Source organism: Podarcis gaigeae (genome assembly GCF_964106915.1).
Source record: "Podarcis gaigeae genome assembly, chromosome: 1".
NCBI classification, from domain to species: Eukaryota; Metazoa; Chordata; class Lepidosauria; order Squamata; family Lacertidae; genus Podarcis; species Podarcis gaigeae.
In genome coordinates, this window is record NC_139678.1 from 44,790,004 (window position 1) to 44,815,475 (window position 25,472).

Sequence of the window (25,472 nt, forward strand, 5' to 3'; positions counted from 1 at the left end):
GAGAGAGAGAGAGAGAGAGAACTGGCTCAACTTGGAACAAGAAGTTCCCCTTTACAAATCCACACATAAAATTCCCAGAAAAATGGCATGGCATACAAACTGAAAGTTGTTCCAATAGAAATTATTAAACCAAAGTTAAAATAACACCTGCTTAAGAGTTAGTGATTCCTTCCAACTATGATTCTGTGATGAGATGTTTCAAGTGATGTTTAGCGCTCATGAACCACACTGAGCTACAGTGGTACCTCGGGTTACAGACGCTTCAGGTTACAGACTCCCCTAACCCAGAAATAGTACCTCGGGTTCAGAACTTTATCTCAGGATGAGAACAGAAATCGCACGGTGGCAGCACGGCTGCAGCAGGAAGCCCCATTAGCTGAAGTGGTACCTCAGATTAAGAACAGTTTCAGGTTAAGAACAGACCTCTGGTATGAATTAAGTTCTTAACCTGAGTTGGTACACTGGCTCAAGGGCGATGCTGACAACCACTGTACTTGTCTTCAGCGGCAGATAAGCAAGGGCAGCAGAACGAACTTCCCCTGCCCTGTCTGCCTGTGGCTGCACTGCCCAAGCTGACAAAATGAGCACACCCCAGACCAGTTGCTGCCACACCATTCAAACTCCTGCTGCTGGCAGCAACTGCCTGCCTGAGCCCTCTGTGGCCAGGCCAATGCCTTGCTGAGATGTGAAGTGTCACCCCACCTGAGCCCCCCACTGACACCTCCTTGATTTATCTTCCCCATCTAAAATGGTCAGGCCTCCTTGCATTTTGAAAACATGTATAAAGACACGGTCAGGAAAAAATCTGAAATCACACGCCCTTGTCCTTTCAGAAGGACCAGCGTCAAATCTTAGAGCCACTTCAAACATGATGAATCACTATTGCATGCAAGGGGAAATGGAAAACTATTGGCAATTGCTGGTCACCTGACTACTTCGTTCACTACATGGTGTACAAGTGAGGTTAATGATTCACATTTTCCCAACCCATATAGGTAGTGAAGCAGATCCAGGAGAGGTACACATAGTGTGCTGCACTCCGCTTGCACACTTCTCCCACATTATTTGAACATATTTGGAACATCTCTTAGACGCATGCACTCCATCTCCCAAAGCTCCTGGGATTAAGGTCATTTGCAGTTAGTGCCATTTTTAATAAACAAAGACACACAATTTAAAATATTTCCAGGTGAGTTCCCTTCCAGGCATTTTTAAGACACAAAGAGTAAACCATAAGCAGAGTATAAATGGGTTCAGGTTTTATGTGTTTCATCCTTTTCTGGGATAAAAATGATATAAGGAAATAAGACACCACTATGCAGCCAGTTTTTCAGCCTGAAGAATGATACCTGATAGTGAATATACTAATCCAAACAGGGTTGGAACACACAGAGGACCAAAGACTGAGGCCACCACAGAACCAATGTACAGTTTCACAGCCACTCTTTCAGTGGATAACATTCTCTGAATTTTAGTATAAAAAATAAAAATCTCAGGACCAGATTCAACTAAGCTATTCTGCTAACGGAAGCCAGCGCAAAGCTCCTGCAAGTGCAAGAGGGCTCCTCCCACACACCTCCCCTCAAAGTGCTACCACATCATTACACCAGATTTCATTAGCATGGAAGAAATGCTTTTGAATTTGCATTTTTGAAACCTGCCATATTTTGAATTGGCGAGACTTTTTTTTCTTCGCTTTGTTTTTGTATCCTATTGTATGCTCATAATTCAGCTCAAATGCTGATGGTAAAAAAAATGATCCTCTTTTCGGTTTCATTGACTAATCTCAGCACAGCTAATTTCTCTCACCAAGGCAAACACACCAGCAAACAACAGATTCCTAAGCCACACAAGAAATGTGTTTGCAGCAGCCCTGCTAATCGACCATTACATCCACAGCCCCCACAATATCTGTGTTACACACAAACACACAAGTTAAATTATAATTGCCTCTTATAGCCGCACTGATGTGATTCTGCATATAAATTATAGAGTCTTTGCAATATTAAGAGTTGTACTCACATGGGCTGTAATGTGAACTCTACCTCCAACTCTTCCTGTGTCTAAAAAAAAAATAGAAAAAAGAATGACTCCTCCCTATACAAAATCTCCTTTTCTACATATCCATTGATATTTTATTTTTGGCACTTTACCCTTCTCACAGCTTGCAGAGTAGAAAGTAAAGTAATGATTATGCCTCATTATCATAAGTATCATTTTATGTGTTCACAGTATTTCAATATCAATGTATACTATTTGGATGCTACAACCTTAGTTCCTTCCTGAAAACAGTCCCAGTAGTTCTCCACTCCTTTCATGCCCATGAGGAGGAGACAGGAAGCTTCCATTTCCAATTTTAAACAACCCAGTGTTCCCCATGACATTCAGACTTGGGGGACTTTGATTTGTTTAAATTATGGTTAGTGAAATTAAACCAGGATTTGACTGTTCTCAAGGCATGGTTTAAACAATCCACAGTTCCCAGAGTTCAGATGTCACAAGGAATACTGACTTCTTCTAAATCGGGAACAATGTCTTCCAATCTCCTCTGGTACACAAAATAAGTTGAGAGGGGGATTGAATAGATGTATAAACATAGCAGTAAACCATGGCTTTCCCTTACGTATGAACCGAGCTAATGCAAGTTTACATCTGGGAAGTCACACTTGTGTATCTGAACATAATGCAATTATTCCTTCAGGTCCAGAAAATGTGTTGTTGCAAAAGTTGCTTCTAAAAGCAGCGAAGTAAAGTAGCAAGTAGATCTCTTGTTTGTAACAATATGAAACACAATATTATTTTGTCATACTCACTCTAAAGGATTCTAATACAATTAAGCTTTAGTGACTTATTTTATAGTTCCATATTTAATAATAAAAATAAATTAACTAGACAACCCTGAATATATTGGATTTTCATTTTTCCCCACTGACAAACTCCATGATTTTCAAAGTTAAAAGGCAAAAACTTCTACGTTATATTCAGCCCAATTGTAATCTAAACTTTGAAGAGAGCTTAATTTTGAAAAGGCATTTAAGCGATAATTTGGCTATCAACATTATACATGAGCAAAATCAGCAAACAGGTTTACTCTTTAAAATGCACACAAATGACCAAATGTTGACAAAACTCAGTTTCTGTGTGCCAAAATTGCTGAGATGTTCACACTTTTGGTCATTATCATATCAGCCTGTGTGCCCCGGAAATGTTATTTAAAAATCCACACATTAATCGAAATGCAATAAAGCGAGTATCTAATGCAGGGTAAAGTCCAATAATGCAATGAGCTGGTTCACATGTACTGCTAAATCATGCTTAGCATGAATGCATGTAAGCATCCAGGCTCCCAGATAGGAAAATCCATCTGCTTTGCTCTCTCATCTGGTCCTGCTGCTTCTGCAATGCAGAGACCTAAACCATGGTTGGCATAGCACATCATCTGAACCCAGGATTATGGTTTGATTCACTTCAGACAAATCACAAAGTTTGTTAGAGGGCTACATCCCTTGGTTTGTCTTGAGGAGATAAACCATGAGCCATGGCTTAGCTCACTGCAACTGCAGAACTAGAGAACTGAGCAAAGCAAGAGTAATGCCCTTTAAGCAATAGTTTAACTTAGTGCTCCGTGGAAATTGAGCCAATATGTCACAGGCATGCAGTTGTTTCACTGTACTCAGTGTAACTTCACCACTCACCGCTGGATTCAAGTTGAAGTTCACACGACTAGTTCGCCCAGTTTGCAGTTTACCGACATCAAAGAGAACTGTGAAAAGGTGGTCATCTTTGGTGAATGTATCTTCATCACAGACTTTTAGCTCCAGAATATTCTAGTAATAGAAACACATTGTGATAATAATTCTTTTTAGAAACCTGTATTTTGAGTTTCAAAGAAATGACAAATGAACTATGCAGGCTAGCATATGCAAGTTCTGTTTCTTTAGGTGTAAATAAAACAGCCGATCCTTCTGGTTCCTCACTCCTGAAACTTATAGGCCTCTCCCCCATAAGCTGCGTTTTAAGATGTCAACTCCAAACGTCATCCATTTGGGAGGTAAATTTGATCTCTATCTGGGGCAACTCATTCCCATGGAGAAATTCACTTATGTTCTTTGCTGTTCTCTTTTCAGAAGCAGGTAAAGAAATTTTGGAGACTGCTATTTTTCTATTGTTTTATATAATTTTAAGCTGTGCTTTTATATTGTTTTAACAATGTGTTTCGCTCTGTAAACTGCCTTGTGAAGATTGCTATTGTAAAACAGTCTGTAAGCTTATTTTAGTTTTGTTTAACAGCTTTTATAAATGTAAACATGAAAAAAATGAATGAAATCAACAGTGTTGCATACTTTGGGAGTTCATCTTATGTGTGAGGGGGGGTTACTAAAGGTAAATAGCCACATTTTGCCTGCATACTGCTTAAATTATTATTATTATCATTAATGCTTTGGGTCACTATGCTCATTCAGGGTGGAATCCATTTGGTTCCCTTGTGAGATGTTGCAGTGTGGACTGCTCCTGCTCAGGCTTCCAGCCAGCCAGCTCTGCCTTCCGTCCAGGATATTCCATTCCATTCCATTACCCCTCTATCCCAATTTTCTCAACCCCCCACCTGACAGTTGGTATTCCATGTCTGCTGAGCATGATCAGTCTTTACTACACTGTTTTGTGGTGGGTTCCCTATCCGTCCATCCGCCCCCCCCAACACACTTAGGTTTTCCCCCTAGATATATTTTGGGGTTTCTGCAACCCTTTGAGTTCCTCCAAACCCACTGCCACTTCCCTCTTGCATGCAGATGTCGTCCCAGACTCAGAGAATGAGTTTGGGAATAGTATATAAGATTCATTTGTTAAGAGAACCTAATTAGAATGAGCAACGTGGAAAAAAATACACATGGCCTCACCTTTACACGGCTGTCAATCCTGTAGCAAAAGGATTGATTCCACACTGGATTTTTACTGTTGGAAACAGTTATGGTCCGGACTTTTTCACTTGTAGCAGTTGGCAAGGATAGACACACGTAGCAATCAGATTCAGTAACTGTAGAATAAGAGGATAAATTATATGGGGGTCCTTCAATGCTGAAACAGATAGAGTATTACTGAGGCCTCGTCTGCATTATAAATTTACAGCAGTATCATACCACTTTAACCAGTCATGGTCTCCCCCCCCCAAAAAAAAAAGTAGAGTTTGTTAAGAGACCCATATTCCCCTCCCAGAGCCACAGTACAGTTTCCTGGGAGGATGGACTGTCTGTTAAACCACTTAGGGAATTGTAGGTCTGTGAGGGCAATAGGGAAGGGTGCTGGAGTCTGACTCAGGGGGTGCGGGGTAAAGTTTGGTGGGGACCGGTACCAGCCAGGAGGCAAGAATCAGAGGCAGGAGGCAAGCTTCAGAGCTAGAGGAAGAGGAGGAAAAGGCAGGCCAGGCAAGTGAAGGGCTGGGTGCTTCCCCACCCTCCCCTGCACCACTGTCTCCCAGAATTAGGAAGGAACTGAAAAGGGATGTGCAAAGGAAGTTTCCAAGCAGGCACCATCATGGGCTGCATGCACACAGCCCATTAGCAGGGAGGTACATAATCTGGTGGGGAGGGCTGGCCCTGTTTCCAGAACTGCTCCATAGAGCACAGACCTGGAAATAGCTGCCTAACCATTCAGTAGCATAGCGTGGGTTGCCACTGTCCAGGGCTGCGCAGAGGAGAGAATAGGAGGGAGGGAAATGGAGGAAGTTAGCATGCACATTCAACTGTCCAACAGCATCCACATCACCTGGGAGATCGCAGCAACAGAGATGAGAAAATAAGAGTCATTCCATTGACTGGAAAGGCCACTTCCTGGAAAAGCAGCTTTCAACAGAGCCCAGCATCAGAAGTGCACAGCTGTATTGAGGCAGCTCTGGGTGTTGAAATTTTGTGGCCCTAATAATTTTGAGCCTGAGACAACTGCCCTTGTGCCATCCCCATGCTACACCACTGTAGCTCTGAGCCCAGCTTTGGCTGGGGAGGGTGGGATATAAATAATTTATTATTATTATTATTATTATTACTACTACTACTACTACTACTACTACTACTACTACTACTACTACTATTGGTGTGTGTAGATATCCAGAGCTGTAGAAGTGACTGTGTTATCTTTGACAACAGATATTTAACTATCTGCCTTATGTATTCCTTTGGCTGAGAAGCACCCCTGACAGAGAGAATCAAGGCCTTCTGGGGTATTAAGGCTGTGAGCCCCTCCATCATAGGTTCAGGTTGTATATATGTGTAAATAAACCATATATCATAAAGACACCACAGTCACCGCTGTCCATTATTCTGAAGAAACCAAACCTTGGGTAATCTCACACCACACAGAGATTGGGGTGGCATGCAACAATAATGTCCAAACTAGCCAAAATTCCAATGTCCTTAAATCTTATTATATACAGTAAATAATATATACTGTTTATATAGATATTATATACAATCTGTATTATATACTTTTTGCCAAAGGTTTAAAAATACCTCTTCATAAAGGGCTTGAAAGAATCCACCTGTACCATTTGTCTCAATCTTTAGGTCTCTCTCTTACATAATTGCAGCTTCCTATTATATCACCTCTTTCCTAATAAGCATATCATTTTGTCATCACTACCTGGCACTTAAGAGCTTTGCATTTTTACATGTACAAGAAAAGACATTTTGCAGAGTGTTGAACTCGTATGTGTCCAGTGACTGGTAATTAATTGCCATGTAGCAATGTGAGTCAACAATAATGAATCACTTGGCGGCTGCAATCTTCAAAGGAGTCACACTCATTTAGCATTGTCTTGAATATGTAATACCTTGGGTGTTAATTAAAACAGCCACATCCCCACCCTTCTATCCCACTTAATGCTCATCAGCATGGATCCAAAAACAAGAAAGTTCAGAGAAGGAAATAATCCTCTCCCCTCCACCTGCCTTACCCCATGGCCAGCTGTGCCCCTAAAATCCTCTGGTGGGTTGTGGGCCTTCATAAACAGTGCAGGCTGGAGCACAAGAAGCTGATGGTGGGAGGGAAGGAGGAAAGGGATGAGAGACTTTCCTTCCATGAACTTCCTTAAGTTAACTGGAGGGCGCCAGGCTGTGAAAGGCTGCCATAAGACAATAACAAATTGGCTTATTGGGAAAGGAGGGGGGCATTCAGATGTGAGGAAACAGGAAGCCAAGCTTATTTGTGGTTTCCTAATTTGTTTCTCCCATTCATTCCTGGTGAGCAGCAAAATGGGAATGATCACGGAGCATGTAGCAGCACACTGCTGACACACAAGAAGAACCACAATGAACCAGAAAACTGGGCTTGGTCATTATGACATGTGAGCATGACCATTAAAGTCCAAAAGTGGGGTGGGGGATAGAAGGCTTTATCCCATGAAGCAAGGAGGAGCAGGAATGTGGGAATAGTGGATGAAAACTCAAAGTTCCTACTTGAACATAGAGAAACCATTGGTCAAATCAGATCACATTCTCCTTGTCCCTGTGGGTGGCAGGATTAGGAAATCAAACGTTGCCTTTGGATCCTGTGTTGCTGCCAAATGACACAACAGCTGTCCCCATGTAACAATATATGAAACAGCAATGTTAAGATGTTTCATGTTTCTGTAATGTCACAGAGTGGCAATTGACTCATTGTTACAATTAATAAGTCATTACTTGAAGCTATAAGCAGGAAACAAAGTGTGGTGGAGTCACTGGGGCACGTACTGTATCATGTTCCTAATAGCTATGAAGTATTCCGCCTGTCGGACAACATATCTGTCTGCCCCAGGTGTCTAAAATGAAAGGAAGTCACAGAGATAACCGGGGCCAAACATTTGCAACGTAACCAGAAATAACTTGCTTTCTACATATAACCCAAGAAGACAACCTTTTCCATAAGGAACCATCTTTTGAGAATGGGGGGAGGGAGCCATTAAAATTAAGGATGCTTTTTCCATGGAGCTTCATAAATTTAGGGGTTTTTTGTTTTAATTGAGTTGTTTTTAAAGGACTCCCTTGACAATCAAACATTATTCAGAAAGGCTGGATGAGAATAGTCATTTGAAGGTTCATGGAATCTGGTGGACAGTGTGGATTTCCTTTGCAGCATGATTACTGTGGTATGGAACTGGGGTGTGCACCAACCACAAGATTCAGTTCACAGCCTGATTTCGTACATCAGAAAACAGCTTGATTTGTTCTGAAGCACTTTGGTGTCAAATACAAATCCTGGTTTTGGAAGAAGAAGAAAATGAAGCATCACGGCCTTCCTATTCACTAAATTCCAACCCACTGCTCCATTGGTGGAGTAGGAGTAGAGGCAGCAGCAGCTTCTGGCGGGATCTCACCAAAATCTCATGAGACCTCACGGAATGCACAGAATTTCATAAGATTTTGGTGAGAAGCTGCCACTGTGCAAGCTTTGTAAGGGAAGTGCCAGTGTGGGCAGAATGCTACCCCTGTGTAAGGTCAAGTAGAAAGTATCTTTCAGATGACCCTGGTGGTCTACCTTGACTCTGTCCATGTTCATCCTTCATCATATAGATGCCAGCAGAATCCTGAGGGATCATGACAAGTCTTCTCTTGCCGATAGACCCACTCCAGAAATAAGGGAACCCTTTGCAGACATTGCATGAAGACTGAATGCTCAATTTACCAAAGCAGTAGCAACTTCAACAATAGTGTTATACATTTTGGGGACCCCAAAAACCCTAGAAATTAATAAATGGTAAAATTTTCATTATCTGGAGTACTGAAGCAAAGATTGCAGGCCAGTGGAAAAATACAAGCTAAGCTTCCTTTCCAAACCTCACCTGGGATAGAGGCATTAACATGACAAAAGGTTTTTAATCTGTTGGGAGCCACCCAGAGTGGCTGGGGAAACCTAGCCAGATGGGCGGGGTATAAATAAATAATAATTTGCCCATCTAAGAGGAATCTTGGGCCTGGGCAGACAGAAGATTGCCAGGGTAACTGGGTGTGAGATAACAAGAAAAGGGTGTCTTTAGAAAGATGTGCTGGGAAGAAGGGGGAGAAAAAAAGACAGAGATCCATCTTGGGCAGGATGGCTGAAGGCTAGTGGGCTGGGAGAGATGCTTTTGACTCCTGTTCAAGCCCTACTTGAAATGACCATGCTGTAAGATCTGGACTCTCTCCATGCAGACTGATCTTGTAAATATGTGAATAAACCATATTTCTTAAAGCTATGACAGTCTCTGCCACAACTTCAATTCTCCTGGAGTGGATTTTTCTGTGAAAAGGCTTGAGAGCTCAACTGTGCTACTAATCACAAATTTCCAGTTTGATCATGTGCACAAAGGCATCCTGTTTCTTAATTCTTAGCATATGGCTAAGTGGGACACATTTCTGTTTACTCTGCATACAGTGCGCTCCCACCACTGGTTTGGGAAGCAGGGTGCACACATCATTAGCCCCAATCCATACTTATCCTGTATCTATCCTGGCATTTCTTATGCAGTGTTGTATTTTGATGCATTTCCCCCCCAAAACCAGCTTCAATCTGGACTGAGAAAAAGAAAAGCCTCATTGCATGTTAAGCTGGTAAGGTGTACACAGCCTATGGCTGCCCAGCTGAGCCACAATTTTGTGCCTGGCTGTGGTTGATCAACCTCAGGGTTCTAGCAAAAACAAAGTAGATCTGCAAGTCTGCCCACCCAGCTCTAGAAGGATGGAATATTTGGCAGCAACAGAGATACTCACAAAGATCTGCCTTCTGGATATTCCTGGCTCTCAGTATTCTTATTGTGAGGAGTCTGAAAGGAGTTTCTTCTTTGTGCTGATATAAAAAAGCAACAATAAATGAATGGACATGGGGATTTGAGGGTGCCATTAACATGCATATATACAAATAGGGTGGGAAATGAATGATATAGCATAAAATGGGGAAAAGTTTTGCTTCTGCAATTTGGTGATTTCTCACTGATGCAATGCAGTACTTCACAAAACACCTGCCCTGTTTGTATTGCATATTTTAGAAAAAGTGTTAAAGAGTTAGAGAAACGAATAAGCAGAAATTTATTAGAGTCAAGCCTCACAACCCCAAGCAGGATCTCCCCCCACACACACTTGGGGAAGGTAGAGAAGGGAGGACCTGCTGCAAACAATGACTCAGCATAAGAGCAGGTAGAGAAGGAGCTGGATATATGAGTCTCTGACTCCTCTTTGCTTTTGCAGGGTTAATACTCCTCATTGAGCTCACTGGGCCTCCGGCTCCAGAAATCTTCCTGACTCAGCTACTGCTACGGCCCTGACTCTGGCTCCAGCCTCCTGGACTCATTAAAAGTAAAACAAGTCTATCAGTGACAACAAGCGAAACAGCTTGTTCCTTGCTGCACAAGTTCAGATCTGTGCATCTGGCAGCTTCACTGCTACAATTGTTTTAACTCTGTGTGGTTTTTTTAAAAAAAAATATGTGGGGTTTTGTTACTGTTGTTTTTTTCTTGAGGGGAGATGTGCCTGGGAAAAGAGGAGCTGGGAAGACCAGGGGCACAATTCTAATTTTGACCAATACAGTGCTGATTTTGACCTATACAGTGGTACCTCGGATGCAAACGGGATCCATTCCGGAGCCCCATTCACATCCTGAACAGAACGTAAAACACATCTGCACGTGCGCGGGTCACATTTTGCCGCTTCCGCGCATGCGCGTGATGTCATTTTGACTGTCTGCACATGCGTGAGTGGCAAAACCCGGAAGTAACGCGCTCTGTTACTTCCGGGTCGCAATGGAGCGCAACCAGAAAATACTTATCCTGAAGCGTATTTATCCCGAGGTATGAGTGTAAAGCCTTAAATAGCTCAGGACCGCAATGCCTAAACAACCACGTCTCTCCTTATGAAATTACCCAGACCCTGCAATCATCATCTGAGGCTCTTCTTCAGGTCCCTCCTATATGAGAGGTCTGGAGGGTGGCAAAACAAGAAGTATTGTTTAGGAAGGATCGCCTAGCACCTTCGTGCCATATCTTTAGGTGCAGTCGTGAACAACTCTGGGGTTGAGCGCTCATCTCGCTCTATAGGCCGAGGGAGCCGGCGTTTGTCTGTGGACAGCTTCCGGGTCATGCGGCCAGCATGACTACGCCGCTTCTGGCGAACCGGAGCAGCACACGGAAACACCGTTTACTTTCCCGTTGGAGCGGTACCTATTTATCTACTTGCACTTTGACGTGCTTTCGAACTGCTAGGTTAGCAGGAGCAGGGACCGAACAACAGGAGCTCACACCGTCACGGGGATTCAAACCACCAACCTTCTGATCGGCAAGCCCTAGGATCTGTGGTTTAACCCACAGTGCCACCCGCATCCCTATCTTTAGGCACCAAGCAGAAACATTCATCTTCTTCCAGGCCTTTGGGTAATTAAACAATCTATGGCCTTTTAAACTGTGGGAAGAGTTATAGTTTTTGTTTGTTATTATGTTAGGTATATTGTAAACCACCTTGTGATCCTGAGATGAAAGGAGGTACAGCAAATTAATAAATAATAACATAAATAAACAATGATAATGTAATCTGTTGTGGCAAACTACGTTTCCCCAGGCTCATGCCAAAACACAATGGCGACAGACCAAAGAAACATGAGCACACACAGCCTGACTGATTTGCTCAGAAGTCTCTACTGGATGAATCACAAAGGAATTCTCCGCCTCCTTCAATTGCCCAATTTCATTATGTTGTTCTGTCTCTGTGGTCTGAATTTTAATTTGGTGAACTTCCCACACAATAATCAATGTGGTGCAGTGCTTTGCAGCACAATGCTGGAATTAGTCTAGTGCTTCACAACATACTGCTGGAATTGTTTGGAAACTGTGACAAGGCAAGATATGGTGGGATTTCAAACCCTGTGGCGTCATGCTGACATCACAAGACGGAATTACCGCACCATGTCCAACCTGATGGGAAGAGCTATCCATTTGGAAATCACCATGTGAATCAGCCATGACTGTCATGTTCTGTCAGTGACTATTACTAATAGTGACTATTACTATTACTAATATGAAAGGTGAGGAAAAGGTGAGGGACTACCAGTGCAAGTTTAGCCGATCAAACATAAAGCTGAAAAAAGTTAAAGAAGACTGCATGCTGTGTGTTGAAAGAAAACTATATGAAAATGATATATTGTTGGTATTTAACACCAAGCAAACTGGCAAAGATGTATAAAACTAGTTCAAATGTTTCTGGAAATGTAAAAAGAAGGAACGTCTTTTTTACTCTTTTCTATATGTGGTGGTTATGTGATAAAGTAAAGGTGTTCTGGGAAATGATCTATAATGAGTTAAAGAAAATGTTTAAATATACATCTGTTAAGAAACCAGAAGCCTTTTTGTTAGGTATAATAGGAGAAGAGCTACCGAGAAAAGACAAACAATTATTTATATATGCAACAACAGCAGCAAGAGTATTACCAGCCCATAAATGGAAGCAAGAAGAACTACCATCAAAAGAAGATTGGCAAATTAAGCTAATGGACTATGCAGAAATGGCAAGACTGAGAGGAAAGATCAGAAACCAAGGAGATCAAGTATTTGAAAAAGATTGGAGTAAATATTTGAATTATTTAAAAGACCATTGTAAGCACTTAAAATTATTGGCAGAATTTTGAAGAGCTTGTATTGTGAATGTTTATTATAGGATTATTATTTTTACATATTTGATTAAGAATTGATATATTAATAACGTGCAGTTAATTGGGAATTATTTTAGAAACCCATGGAGGGAAAGGAGGAGGTCTGAAGGTTAAATTGAAGTTGTAAAAAAAGATATAAAATATGGATGTTATGGAAAATGTGAAAACAATAAAAATATTTATATATTAAAAAAACATAAAGCTGAGGGTAAAATTCACTAAGGTGACAGAACACATGAGTTCTCGGGAGATTTTGGTGAGCTCTTGTGAGTTCTCATTGGAAGCCGGCGCTTAATGGGCACTTCATTCAGGTAAGAAAGGTGTGGCACTGGGGGCAGGGGGGCAGGAGGGGCATGCGGCATGGTCTCATTTTGCCTCAACCTGCGAAAAAGAACACACCACCTCTGCGTCCTCTCTCCTCTCCCCATGCGCTGTTCTGGGGGTTCTGGGGATTTGACAGTGCACTGAGGTGGGGAGAAAGGGAAAGCTCTGCTGAATCAGCAGAACATTTGCAAAAGTTTGTTCCAGCAGCTAGCCATCAGCTTTACCCTTTTGAATCAGGCTACTCGGCTTCTCAATATATATATTGTTAGCTAGGAAAGAGTTCGTTGTATTTTAATCCTTAAACCTAAACCAAATTTGTGGATTTCTCTGGCAAGCCCCAGCTGTCATAGTCAATGGTCAGGGATGATGCTGTGAGCCGCCCTGAGATCTTTGGATGAAGGGCGGTATACAAATTTAATAAATAAAAAGGTAATAATAAATACTGATGGGACCTGTTGTCCAGCAACATCTGGAAGGCCACAGGTTCCCCAGCCCTGTCCTTGTGAATAATAATGACTAGTCTCTGATTTCTCCCTTGAACAGCCTCTGCACATTGCTGTGATGCCATAAAAACTTCTCTTTTATGGAATTTTACCATTTCATGTACTATTTTGTATTTTAAAAAAGGCAAAGCAATGAGAGGGGGGAACAAACTAAAGCCCCCTTCCTTAAAAAGAGAAAATGGCATTAGGACAGTTTCAAGAGGCTATTCAAGAGGCTAAGCAGTGGTGTCCAAACATTTTTCAAAGAGGGCCAGATCTGATGAAGTGAAGGGCCAAGGGAGACGACCAAAGAGCCAACCAAAGTTGTTGAGCTTTCTTTAGGATTGAAGTTTTTGAGCCATTTTTAGGAGTTGTTGAGGGTTTTTTAGGATTTTACCCCAGGAAATAAACTGCCACAGGGGCCGGATTAAACCAACTGGTGGGCCGGATTAGGCCCCTGAAACGGACTTTGGACGTGCCTGGGCTTATGAGAGGCTTCTCATCAGCAGTCCCCCAACCTGGTACAACAGGCAGAAATACATTGGACTGAACTTGCAAGGAATATATGTTTTAATTTCAAGGCATTGGAGTCCTGGACATGGATGGTCTACAGTGGACAGGATGCTGCTACAGTTGTGTTTTTAGTACCATTTATTTAGTTATTTAAAGGTAAAGGTAAAGGGACCCCTGACCATTAGGTCCAGTCGTGGCCGACTCTGGGGTTGCGGCACTCATCTCGCTTTATTGGCCGAGGCGTGCAGCTTCCGGGTCATGTGGCCAGCATGACTAAGCCGCTTCTGGAGAACCAGAGCAGCGCACGGAAATGCTGTTTACCTTCCCGCCGGAGTGGTACCTATTTATCTACTTGCACTTTGACATGCTTTCGAACTGCTAGGTTGGCAGGAGCAGGGACCGAGCAACGGGAGCTCACCCCGTCACTGGGATTCGAACTGCTGACCTTCTGATCGGCAAGTCCTAGGCTCTGTGATTTAACCCACAGCGCCACCCACGTCTCTGTTTAAATATACTGAACCACAAATTAGGTCCAAAAGAAACTGGAAGCATCACACAGAAAACGTTATTCAAAGTTTAATCACTAAAAACTACTTTATAATTGAACTTGGCAAGAAAGCAGCATATGCAAAAAAACAAGTAAGTAAAATGAAGATGACTATGATGACCCATTTAGGCCATTCATACCCACAAAGAAGTACTTACATGTGTGCACATGAGCACTGGGCATGCTCCAGTCAAAATAATGCACATGCACAATGGTTATCTCAAATGTACAAGCCGTAATTTAAATGCAAAATGAATGTGACTTAAGTTGCCAAATTGGATGGAAGCTGGCTTGAGGGAAAGCACATCAAACTATAGTATCTCTCAAGCAGCTATGGGATAGATATGGATTGTGGCCAATTTCATTTGTACACGACGTCAGGCATTAGCATTGAGAGAACACTGGAGCCAAAGTGAACTATAATGTTTACCCAGGCTTAAAGGAAGCATGCAACATCTGTGTAGGAGATTGCATTGCACTTTATATTGTTATAATGTAAATTATTATCATCACAATATACCGTGCCTTGTGAAAACACAGACTGAAAATGCAATTTAATAGATCATTTCAAAGAGCTTCCATTTCTAAAGCAGTAACTGCATTAGTCTCTTCAGTAAAAACAAGAAGGATTCTATCTAATGTAGCACTAAATTAAAGTCACTTTGCACTATTCTTCTTCCACTGGCAAAATATTGTTGTGCAAGAGAAGGTGAAACATGGCATAATGAGTTCCTGCTAGTGCAAGTGTTGCATTCAATCCCTCTGTTGTGCAACATTAAAACTCACCCATCTGCTTGTGCAAGTACTTTTGCTGTACTGGATAAGAAATATTGGATATAGCTCAGAGTCTTGTGGTACTCTGAAGGGTTTTGATCTTATCTTTTGTAGTCTAGAGCCCAGTTAATCAGAGTTTCAGGTGTGTATACACAGGGAGAGAGACATATGGTTTAGAGAGGAGGGGTGTAAAAAGTGAGGTCAGAGGAAAATTAAGTACAGTGGACACTCAGCTTGCGAACGTGATCCATACAGGATGCACGTTTGCAACCCACAGCGTTTGCTACCTGCAGCGATGCATCTGCGCACGCGTGGGTTGCGATTCAATGCTTCTGCGCGTAACCTGTTCCGGTACTTCTGGGTTTCGGCGGTCCATAACCCAAAAAAACGCAACCTGAGGCGTCTGTAACCCGAGGCATGACTGTATGATGATAAATTGCATTACTAACAATGGCCATTCAGAAAACAGTTGTTGGTGAATACACAGCCAATCATCATCAACAAAAACGACAACAACAGCGTTGTAGAATTAGATTAAGAATAAGAGTAAAAATAATAAGAAGAATTTTTAGACAAACTGTTCAAGCCTCTTGTTGAATTGCCATTGTTAACTGTGAATTACCACTGCTAATAACTTAATCATCACCATTTTTGCCTTCTGCATTTCATTTTCCTTTGACCTCACGGTTTACAGCCTCCCAGCAGCCATACATAACATGTACACAACACTTTGTGTCAGTTGTAACTTTGCTGAGGAATAGGCAGTGGTATCATTTGCACTTACTACACAGGCTTGCATTACTTTAACCAAGTGCCCTCCAGATGTTTTGGTCTACAACTCCCATCAATCCCACCCCACATGGCTATATAGAGTGACATCTTGTCAAGTCAAGAGGTTTGATGAAACCAAATGAAAAGTTATGAGAGAGAGAGAGAGAGAGAGAGAGAGAGAGAGAGAGAGAGAGTCCTGAAGTTCTTTCCCCAAGGCTTTTGGGAAGCCGGAAACACTAGTCATTCTTATAAAACCCTAGCCGTACAACAGCCCTCAATTATAACCAGACACCTATTTCTGGTTGTAATCAAAAAATAAAACAGCACATAAGTAAGATTCTGAAGCTCAGAATTTTGACATTTGGGAACTCATAATGTTCACCTCAACAACAACAACAACAACAACAAAAGGTGGGTAGCAGGACCCCCAGAAAATTTCTTTGGATTTGATTTGAGCTAATTCAAATTCTAAGTCATCCTCAGTTTTTTAAGAAGCAGCTTGGTTTATTTTCCAGCCACTCCAAAGCGATATAGACAATCCAACAAATGGTCTTAAAACTAAACCTTCTTGTTTAGTTTAATCTTGAATTTATCCAAAAGCACTCCTCCCCCCACAACACTTAATGGTGCCTTGATACCATATTTAATTTAAAGTAACATGCTTCAATCTCTGTGCAAATTGGTACACCAGGAAGAAACAAGCCCACAAAACTATACATTATGTCTTCCTCAGTTTATGGTAGGCCTGCACAACTTGTGAAACAGCAAGCAAATGCAATCTATCAGATATTTATAGCAATGCTGTAGATGCCCAGTAAACATTCTGAAGTCTGCAAAGAACACCAATCAGGTGATTTGCAGGCTCGCTACAAGAGACTGAATTGGCCCTTTAAAGCCCAACATGGTTGAATCCCTGAGTCACCTTAGGCAATGTCTTCCCCTGTGTGATCCCACAAGGCTTTTAAGATCTACCAGTGAGGCCCTGCATGCTGAAAACATTGGTATGAATGGAGATGACAATTGTTTAATTTGGGAGGCCCATTGCAGCATCTTCAGAATTTAAAGTGCCATGGTTAGACTTGCAGCTAGGCAAGATTAACACAGAGGCATCCTTTGCATAAAGCAGTGGTGAGAAACCTGCAGTTCTCCATTCTCCAGTCCCAAAACATCTGGAGGGCCGAGTTTGCCTATGCCTGAGTTAGGCTATCCATGTCCAGATAGGGACATAGCTGGGCCACCAGCTGAAGCTGATGGAAGGCACTCAGGGTACCTCTAAGTGAGTACCTTGCAGCTTTGAGAACATCACAGAACATCTTGAGGAGTTTGCATGTGGGCTGGCATCTAATGCGGAGTAGGCTTAGACTGGATTGGATTCAATATTTTTCTACCCTTACCAAAAGCCTATTTCAGTTCCATCTCCTAGGAAACATTCATATATAAAGCAGGCTGATCCCAAGGAAACCGAAATATTATACTACTATATTATGATATTAGTTAGGGGTGTGCATCGGTTCTGTGTGGGTGTTAAATAAAACAAATTGGGGTGATTGGGGTGGAAGCGTGGTGTCAACAGCCCTCCTACATTGGGACCAAACAAAGTCTCATGACACCTTGTTTCTGAAATTTTTCATACCTTGTATCTATGTGTCCCTATAAATTGCTATGTTTCTCATGAGCTATTCCAGACTGAGGCTGTCCAAAATGTTGCCTACAGAGCACTGTAGTGCTCTGGCTTTGTTGGTTTGTTTTTAATGCACAGCAGCAGAGGATATTTTTAAAAGTTTAATTTAATTTTAGAAAAATCTACGTTCTACATCAGGGATCAGCAAACTTTTTCAGCAGGGGGCCAGTCCACTGTCCCTCTGACCTTGTGGGGGGCCGGACTATAATCTGAAGGGGGGAAATGAACAAATTCTTGTGCCCCACAAATAACCCAAAGATGCATTTGAAATAAAAGGACACATTCAACTTATGTAAAAACATGCTGATTCCCAGACCATCCGCGGGCCAGACTTAGAAGGCGATTGGGCCCGATCCGGCCCCCAGGCCTTAGTTTGCCTACCCATGTTCTACATTAATAAACAAACAAACCCAAAGTTCTTCAGAACTCTGCAGGCAGCATTCTCAACAGCCTCACACTAAAATGCATATCAGAGGCCCGTAAAGGTCTAGGCATGTAAGGCCTATTGAAAGACATAAATAACCACCAGAAAAAGGCTGGTGTGAAGATGCAAAGTTTAAACAAATGTACAAGCAAGAATGCACACCACTCAGCATCCTCCTATTAGCTATGAAGTAAGAAAGAGACCACTATCTGCTCCCCCCATAAGACATGATGGGGGAAAGTAATATTTTACTTTCCCCACAAAAAGTCACAGAACCTATCTGTCTGCAATTTTGCTGGATTAATGCACTCTGAAGCTAATCCTGTGCCAGTAAATTTCATCCACTTTTACCAAAAGAGGAAAAAGTTATAGCTGTTTTTAGATTCCCCATTATAGTGAATGGGGAATCACAGAACTTCGTTTTGTACAAATCAGCTTGAAAACTGAAACACAGATCAAAACAGAGAGCTCAAAGTAATTCAGAAATTGATTGGATTAAAAAACAACAACCCCGAAACAAATACATGGTGAATCTTGGAGTCTGTGAACACCCTTAATATTAATTTGGCAATTTGTATATGCCAATATGTTCCATTATGGTGTGCTTTCTGTCAATCCCCCTGCCCCCTATGATTACAATCATACAAGGGGGAAAGCAGTTATGAGCCTACTGAGCCCCAATACTCTCACAAGTCCCCATTGCTATTTTTGCAGCCCCCTCTTTTAGAATTGGGTTCTAAATCACATGGGGACCTTTTCTGAGTAGAGCAGGTTCACCAATGGAGATGTTCAGCCCCCAATACTTGGGGGGCTGCAAGAATGAGGCGGTCCAGGGAGGCACGTCCATCAACTCATGCCTGCTCTCCCTCCTGTGAGATGGTCATGGGAGGGCAGAGGAGAACACAATAGGCCTCATATCAGTAATAATCCCATTCTTGCTGAATACTGTGATATTTCCACCACTACAGAGGACTTCAATATGGCCAGAATCATTTTGGGATTTACAACAGCTGTTCAGGCAAGCAGAAGTGGTACAGAATGGCCGCTTACCGTCCTCCCAGTGCATGGTGGTTGTGGCCTGACGCAGTGCCTCCTTTTCCCCCAGACACGCCACGCTACCTTAGCTGTTTTTCCCTGTCCCCCTCAGCTACAGCAGATGCTGACGGGTTCCTGCCAAACCCATCCATTCAAAGGGGCCAATCTGCCCTGGCCCTGGGGGGGGGGGGCTCCATCCTCCATCTATTTGCCTGGCCAACCCCTCAGCACAGCATCCAATCAGCCGGGAGCATCACCCACCCTTTCATTAATAGTTTATTACTGCTCTAACATTTCCTTTTCAGCTAGGAGGGCTTTGCTGTGGTCTTTTGACAGTTGCTGTATTCGGAGCCAGGAATGAATTTTCCCTGCTTTGCAGGTTTCGCCTTCCCCTTAGCACTAGTCACAACTTTGGCGGTTTAGGCCTTGGGTGGAATCCTATAGTCTTTCATCCAATTCGTGTGCGGTGAAATGGTGACTCACCCAGCCCCTGTTCTCTGTGGCAGTGATAACAGGGTACCCTGTTAGAAGGGTCTGGTGGAGAGTCTCTGTCCCAAGAGCCACTTGGTAGGGCTAGCGGGCCATAGAGCTTCCCTCGGCATTTGGAGGCCATCTGCGTAAACCTGCATTTTGTGATGGATTCCCCCCCCCCCCCGAATAGACCCTGTCATGCCTCAGCCCCCCAGCAGGGGTGGGGCTGAGAGGGATATATGCCTAATACCTATGCCAAGGCTTCCTACATCTGAAATCAATAAAGTTGTAGCCTTTCCCTCCCCGATCTGGCCACAGTGATCCATGCGACAGTCACCTCCAGGCTTGACTACTGTAATTCACTTTACACGGGGCTGCCCTTGAAACTGTCCCACAAACTCCAGCAGGTGTAAAATGCTGCAGCGAGGCTCCTCACGGGGTCCCTGCCATGGGAGCATATTCACCCAGTGCTTTACCAGTTGCGCTGGCTCCTGGTGGAGTATAGGGTCAGGTTCAAGGTGCTGGTCTTGACCTTTAAAGCCCTTTGTGGCTTAGGGCCCTTGTATCTATGGGACCGCCTCTCCTGGTATGCCCCGCAGAGGACCTTAAGGTCCATTAACAACCATAGATTAGAGGTCCCGGGCCCTAAGGAAGTCAGATTATCCTCCACCAGGGCCAGGGCCTTTTCAGTGATGTCCCACGAGACCAGGGCCCTTCAGGATTTAACCTCCTTCCGCCTGGCCTTTAATTTGAATTCAGCCTGATCTTTTATTTCCCTTCCCTCCCCCTACCCTTTTATGAAGATCACCCGCTCTGAGACCCCACAGCTAATTCTCCCCTGGCCTCCTCGCTGGCCCAAGTAGGACCAATTCAGCCAGCCAGCCCTGGGGATTATCTAATGCTTATTTCCCCTAAATTGATTTTTGAATTTTATTGTTATTCATGTTTTTATACTGTATTTTATGCTGCTTTTATAACTAAGTGTTTTAAATTTGTTGTTAGCTGCCCTGAGCCCAGTTTTTGAACCGGGAAGGGCGAGGTATAAATTATTATTATTATTATTATTATTATTATTATTATTATTATTATTATTATTATTAATTTTAAATCCCAGACAGTTGTCGTGTCCATTCATTTCCCACTTAGTAGTTAGGCACGCCGGATGGGGGACTCTGTGGCTGGGCACACAAATAATTCTGAATTTTGTCCATCTTCACTGTAATAACTAAAGCAGGTGTGTTGCAACCTACACAAGGCATTATTATCACACTCCTGAGTCTCTGATACAGGGATGGAGAACCTGCAGCCTTCTAGATATTGCTGGACTACAACTCACATCACCATTAACCATGGTGGCTGGGGATGATGGGACCTGGAGTCCAATATCTGGAGGACTCAGTACTTTTTTTTTCAGGGGGTACTCAAGGGTACGCAATACCGGCACCTCTTTTTTTGTTGTTAAAAAGTGTGGCACTTACTGTAACAGCCTCATGGTGAGTACTGGCACCTATATTTCTAGAAAAAAAGCACTGAGGACCAAAGATTAGCCACCACTGTTATAGCATCTCCCAATTCTCAGAGAAAGAGGGGTAGCTCAGTTGTTTTCAACACTGGTAGCCATTCATCAGTGCAAAAACATACCTGTTCAAAGAAAGAATAGGAAGTAACACCCCAATTGATGTACAGTGGTGCCTCGCAAGACGGAAAACTCGCTAGACGAAAGAGTTTTCCGTTTTGGAGGTGCTTCGCAAAACGAATTTCCTATGGGCTTGCTTCGCAAGATGAAAATGTCTTGCGAGTTCCTGCGGGGGTTTTTCCCTCCCCCCCCTTTTTCTAAGCCGCTAATCCGCTTATCCGCTAAGCCGCTAAAAGCCGCTAATAGCGCTAATCCGCTAAGCCGTCAATGGGCTTGCTTCGCAAGACGAAAAAACCGCTAGACGAAGAGACTCGCAGAACGGATTCTTTTCGTCTTGCGAGGCACCACTGTATCCCATGTTGCTATTCTTTATTGCTATTATTGCAATTCTTTGTTGATTTTATTCTTGCAACTTTGATATAGCACTGGGGAGGATTATTGGGGGGGATGGGATTCAGTACATCTCCCAATATAAAAAGATAAGCTTCTGAAAGGCCTTTTCCAAATAATTTTTACAGTCGCACTATAGCCTGCTTTTCATGTGTAAAACCCGCTGAATGAAAAGCTGCTCTCATTTGAGACAAACTATCTGGCATCCTTAGAGTTCCGAATTTTTTTTAATCTAATATTCTCAGGATAAATCCTGAATACCCCTAAACAGAAAACATTGTGTAGAACCTTATATACTAACATACAACCATATTTCCATGAATCAAATTGAGAAAGGAACAAAAAGGAGGAGGAATAAATCTATAATGAGAGACATTTTGAAAATGGAACAGTTCCCAAGAACAAAGTAAGAATCTGAGTGTGCTGGTACAGGATGATGAAAATTATAAGATCTGGTGAACCACCACAACAATCAGCATTTATCCATGTATACACTGTATTTGCGATTGAAATTATGGCACGTTTTCATCCTAACATCCACTCCCGACACACATAACAAACTTATGTTCTGAAGGTGTTTACCCCATTCCATACATACCGGTCTTGCCAAATTTCGATTATTTGCTAAGCCCTAAAGAAAGAAAGAAAAATAGATTAAAAATAGCCACTCGGTGTTGTTACAAGTTCCACCTACATGCATAAATACTTCACAGCTCTCCTACCAGAGTGGTTTGCTTAATTGTTTGTAATGTGTCTCAGTCGCTCTCAGGCTATATGTACCAAAGGGAATCAAACCAAAAGGGCAGAGATGAAAGGCAACTCTTTCAATCAAGTACAGCACCTGTGGATTTGTCAGGTTGCTCAAACATGTTCTACCTACATTTGAAAGTACTCAGAACGAGCTTCAGAACGGGCTTCCTACAAGCCCAGGCTGTTTGGCTTGATTTGCAAAGTTTTCTTACCTCATGTGAACTTGAATTAGCCCCCATCGTGGTATCTGCTGCATATGATCCAGTTGCTCGAAGTGGTGCTTGAGTGATAAAGTTCACAGCTGACAGTGCCTCCTGTGTGAAGTAGACGAGCAGGTGACTCATGACCCCACCCCTTTCTGAATTCCAAGGAATGAAAATAGCTCCCTCCCTATTTCCTTCAGTATCTTGAAGCCAGTCATTTGAGTTAATTGATGCTGAAGGTCCCCGTGTTGTGGTGGAGGTGACTTAAGTGGCTATAGGTCATTGTGGCCATACAACTTAGTTGATGAGAACATCCATTTAACTATTCAGCCTGTGTACTGAGCTCTCAAAGTCTAGGAAAGTTACGCTGTTTAAATGAAGCTATGTGAATCTACCTGGAGATGAAGCAGCTTGAGGTGAAGGACCTCTTTGTGGGAACCCAATAAAAAGATGGTGGTTGTAACCCTGTATCTTTTCCCCTGGACTTCTCAGCATCTGGAGAATGGGGAACCCTTAAATGTGCAAATAAATGTTTGGAAAATTATTTAAGTAAAGGCAAAGAGGAAAGATTGTTGATGGCCACTCTATGATCTTCCTCCACTGAAAAATGCAGGTGTTTGACTGACGTAGCCCTTAATCTGCATAACAAGACTTAACCAATAAAGATTTTATAGAACATTGATAAAGAGAATACTCCCATATTTGGGGGTGTTGATGAAAATGTGATGAGGACATAGACAAGGCTTGGAGTTGGGCAACACAATCATCTACTTCCCCACTACAGAGATTCAAAGCTTGCCAAAAGTCTTAATGGCCAAAATATGAGGCCTTTTGGGTTGAAGAGTGTGTATAAAATATCAGTAAGCGTTTAGCCAACATGTACATAGACCTAGTCAGCTGAAATTAATACAGCTCTAGAATCACTTATCTTGTTCTGAATGGTGTCCAGTTTGTGGCACACCAGTCCGGTCTACAAAAACATTCATATTGCAGGAAACCATATAATAGCACCATGATGAACCAGGGAACATCATTCCCCTCCAGGTATAAAATGATGGTCATGTTTGTTCCAGTGGACTTTTCCAGCTGATGGAATGGATCTCTTCTGAAACGGATTATGTTTGAAAACCAAGGTACCACTGTATATCCTAGGAGCACCTCCATCATACAGTTATACCAGGATGGGACTGAAGTACAGCACCTGCATGTTTAGGAAACCTCAAAAAATGTTGAACTTTTTAAAGGAAAACCCAAAAGTTGTTGATTGTAAAAGCTACAAGAAGTTTTGAGCTTTTGGGGACATTTGCTGGATTCTAAAAAAATAATAATCCAGGATGCCATTTTTGGAAGTGAATTCCAGGAAAATCCGGATGTATGGCCATCATCCCTGAGCATTGGCCATGCTGGCTATGGAAGTTGTAGTCTGAATATCTGAATGGCACCATGTTGGCTATTCCTGAAATATATTACCCAGGAAGGATAGCTCCTTCTTTCTATTTATGCACTACCAAGCTTTTGCAACACAGTTAAAAGTGAGAATTACTTCATAGCAGGTAGAAGCAGCTTAACATCTTCCTTATCCATGAAAAGAAACATATGCAAATAATTGCTTGAGGCCACCTTAGGCTCATGTGTCAACTTGTCTTATTTCAGTTGAATTTCTGTGCCTTGCCCATTTGTTCCCTGAACACAGGAACTAATAATAAACATACTTACATGGAAGGAAACCCCATTGACTATAGTGTACCAGTCTCAAGTTGGAAAGTTGGAAATTTTCCATTATTAATCCAGAATGTTCCACTATTAATACAGAATCTTCATTTTAGTTTCTTTTTATAGATAAGATCAACCACCAAATAAGAATCTCACCATACTCTAAGTAGCAAGCAACCTCAAAGCACGAGAAATTTATTCCGATCTTCAAATAACTGGAGGGGGTGTTGAGATTCTGAGGTCCCCAGAGGGGTGCCCCAAAACACTCATTTTCAGACACTTCCCTATGCTAGGGAAGATTTCAAACCTATTGTAGGGAGGGGGAGGCAGAGCATGAAATTAACCTGTAAATTTTTGGTACTAAAAAGAAGTAAAACTGGATTTTTTTTAAGTATACAAAGCTTAGAAGTACAGTGGTACCTCAGATTAAGTACGTAATTTGTTCCGGAGGTCCGTTCTTAACCTGAAACTGTTCTTAACCTGAAGCAACACTTTAACTAAAGGGGCCTCCCGCTGCTGCCGCACCACCAGAGCACAATTTCTGTTCTCATCCTGAAGCAAAGTTCTTAATCTGAGGTAATATTTCTGGGTTAGCGGAGTCTGTAACCTGAAGCGTATATAACCTGAAGCGTATGTAACCCGAGGTACTACTGTACACAAAGATAAAGAGGTAAGAGCCAGGAAACTATCAAATTAGATAATAAGGCAGGGTTAGCTTGCCCTTCACAAGGAAGAACCAGTTCCTGGTTGGTACAGGCAAGGCTAGCCTTACTATGAGCCACAATGAGCTTCATGGCTCAGATGGCAGATTGGGAAAGGTGTCAGTTTGTTGGTCCCTATCAGCCACATGTCACCATGGCTACATCTTCACAGCTGCTGCTGCTGCTTTTGTCATGTGGAGCCCTTGCCCCATGTCTCACTGCGGGGAAGAGGCCCTTCCTTACAGTGAGGCATTGCTGGTCCCAAAGACCCCATTGGGACTTCTTTCAGAAATAGCTGTATGTTGTGCATAGTTGTCTGTGGAAAAATGCAAATGCACGGGAACCTATTCACATGTAGAGGCTCTGTGTTATCAGGATACCCATGCAACCTCACCTCTCAGGCATGTAGAAGGCC

General features: G+C 42.5%; 1 protein-coding gene across 1 annotated transcript in view; it reads right to left on the reverse strand.

Moving 5' to 3' along the window:
• The window catches only part of LOC310848161 (cytosolic phospholipase A2 epsilon-like), a 52,361-nt gene extending 29,602 nt beyond the window's left edge, over positions 1-22,759 (reverse strand). The window contains exons 1-6 of the mRNA XM_083746824.1: positions 22,653-22,759; positions 22,289-22,321; positions 9,720-9,795; positions 4,899-5,035; positions 3,696-3,827; positions 2,023-2,063 (exon numbers count right to left, since the gene is read on the reverse strand). Of these exons, the coding sequence (XP_083602950.1) occupies positions 2,023-2,063; positions 3,696-3,827; positions 4,899-5,035; positions 9,720-9,795; positions 22,289-22,321; positions 22,653-22,679 (446 nt within the window). The 5' untranslated portion in view covers positions 22,680-22,759. The remainder of the gene's footprint in view (positions 1-2,022; positions 2,064-3,695; positions 3,828-4,898; positions 5,036-9,719; positions 9,796-22,288; positions 22,322-22,652) is intronic.
• Between the last annotated feature and the right edge of the window lie 2,713 nt (positions 22,760-25,472).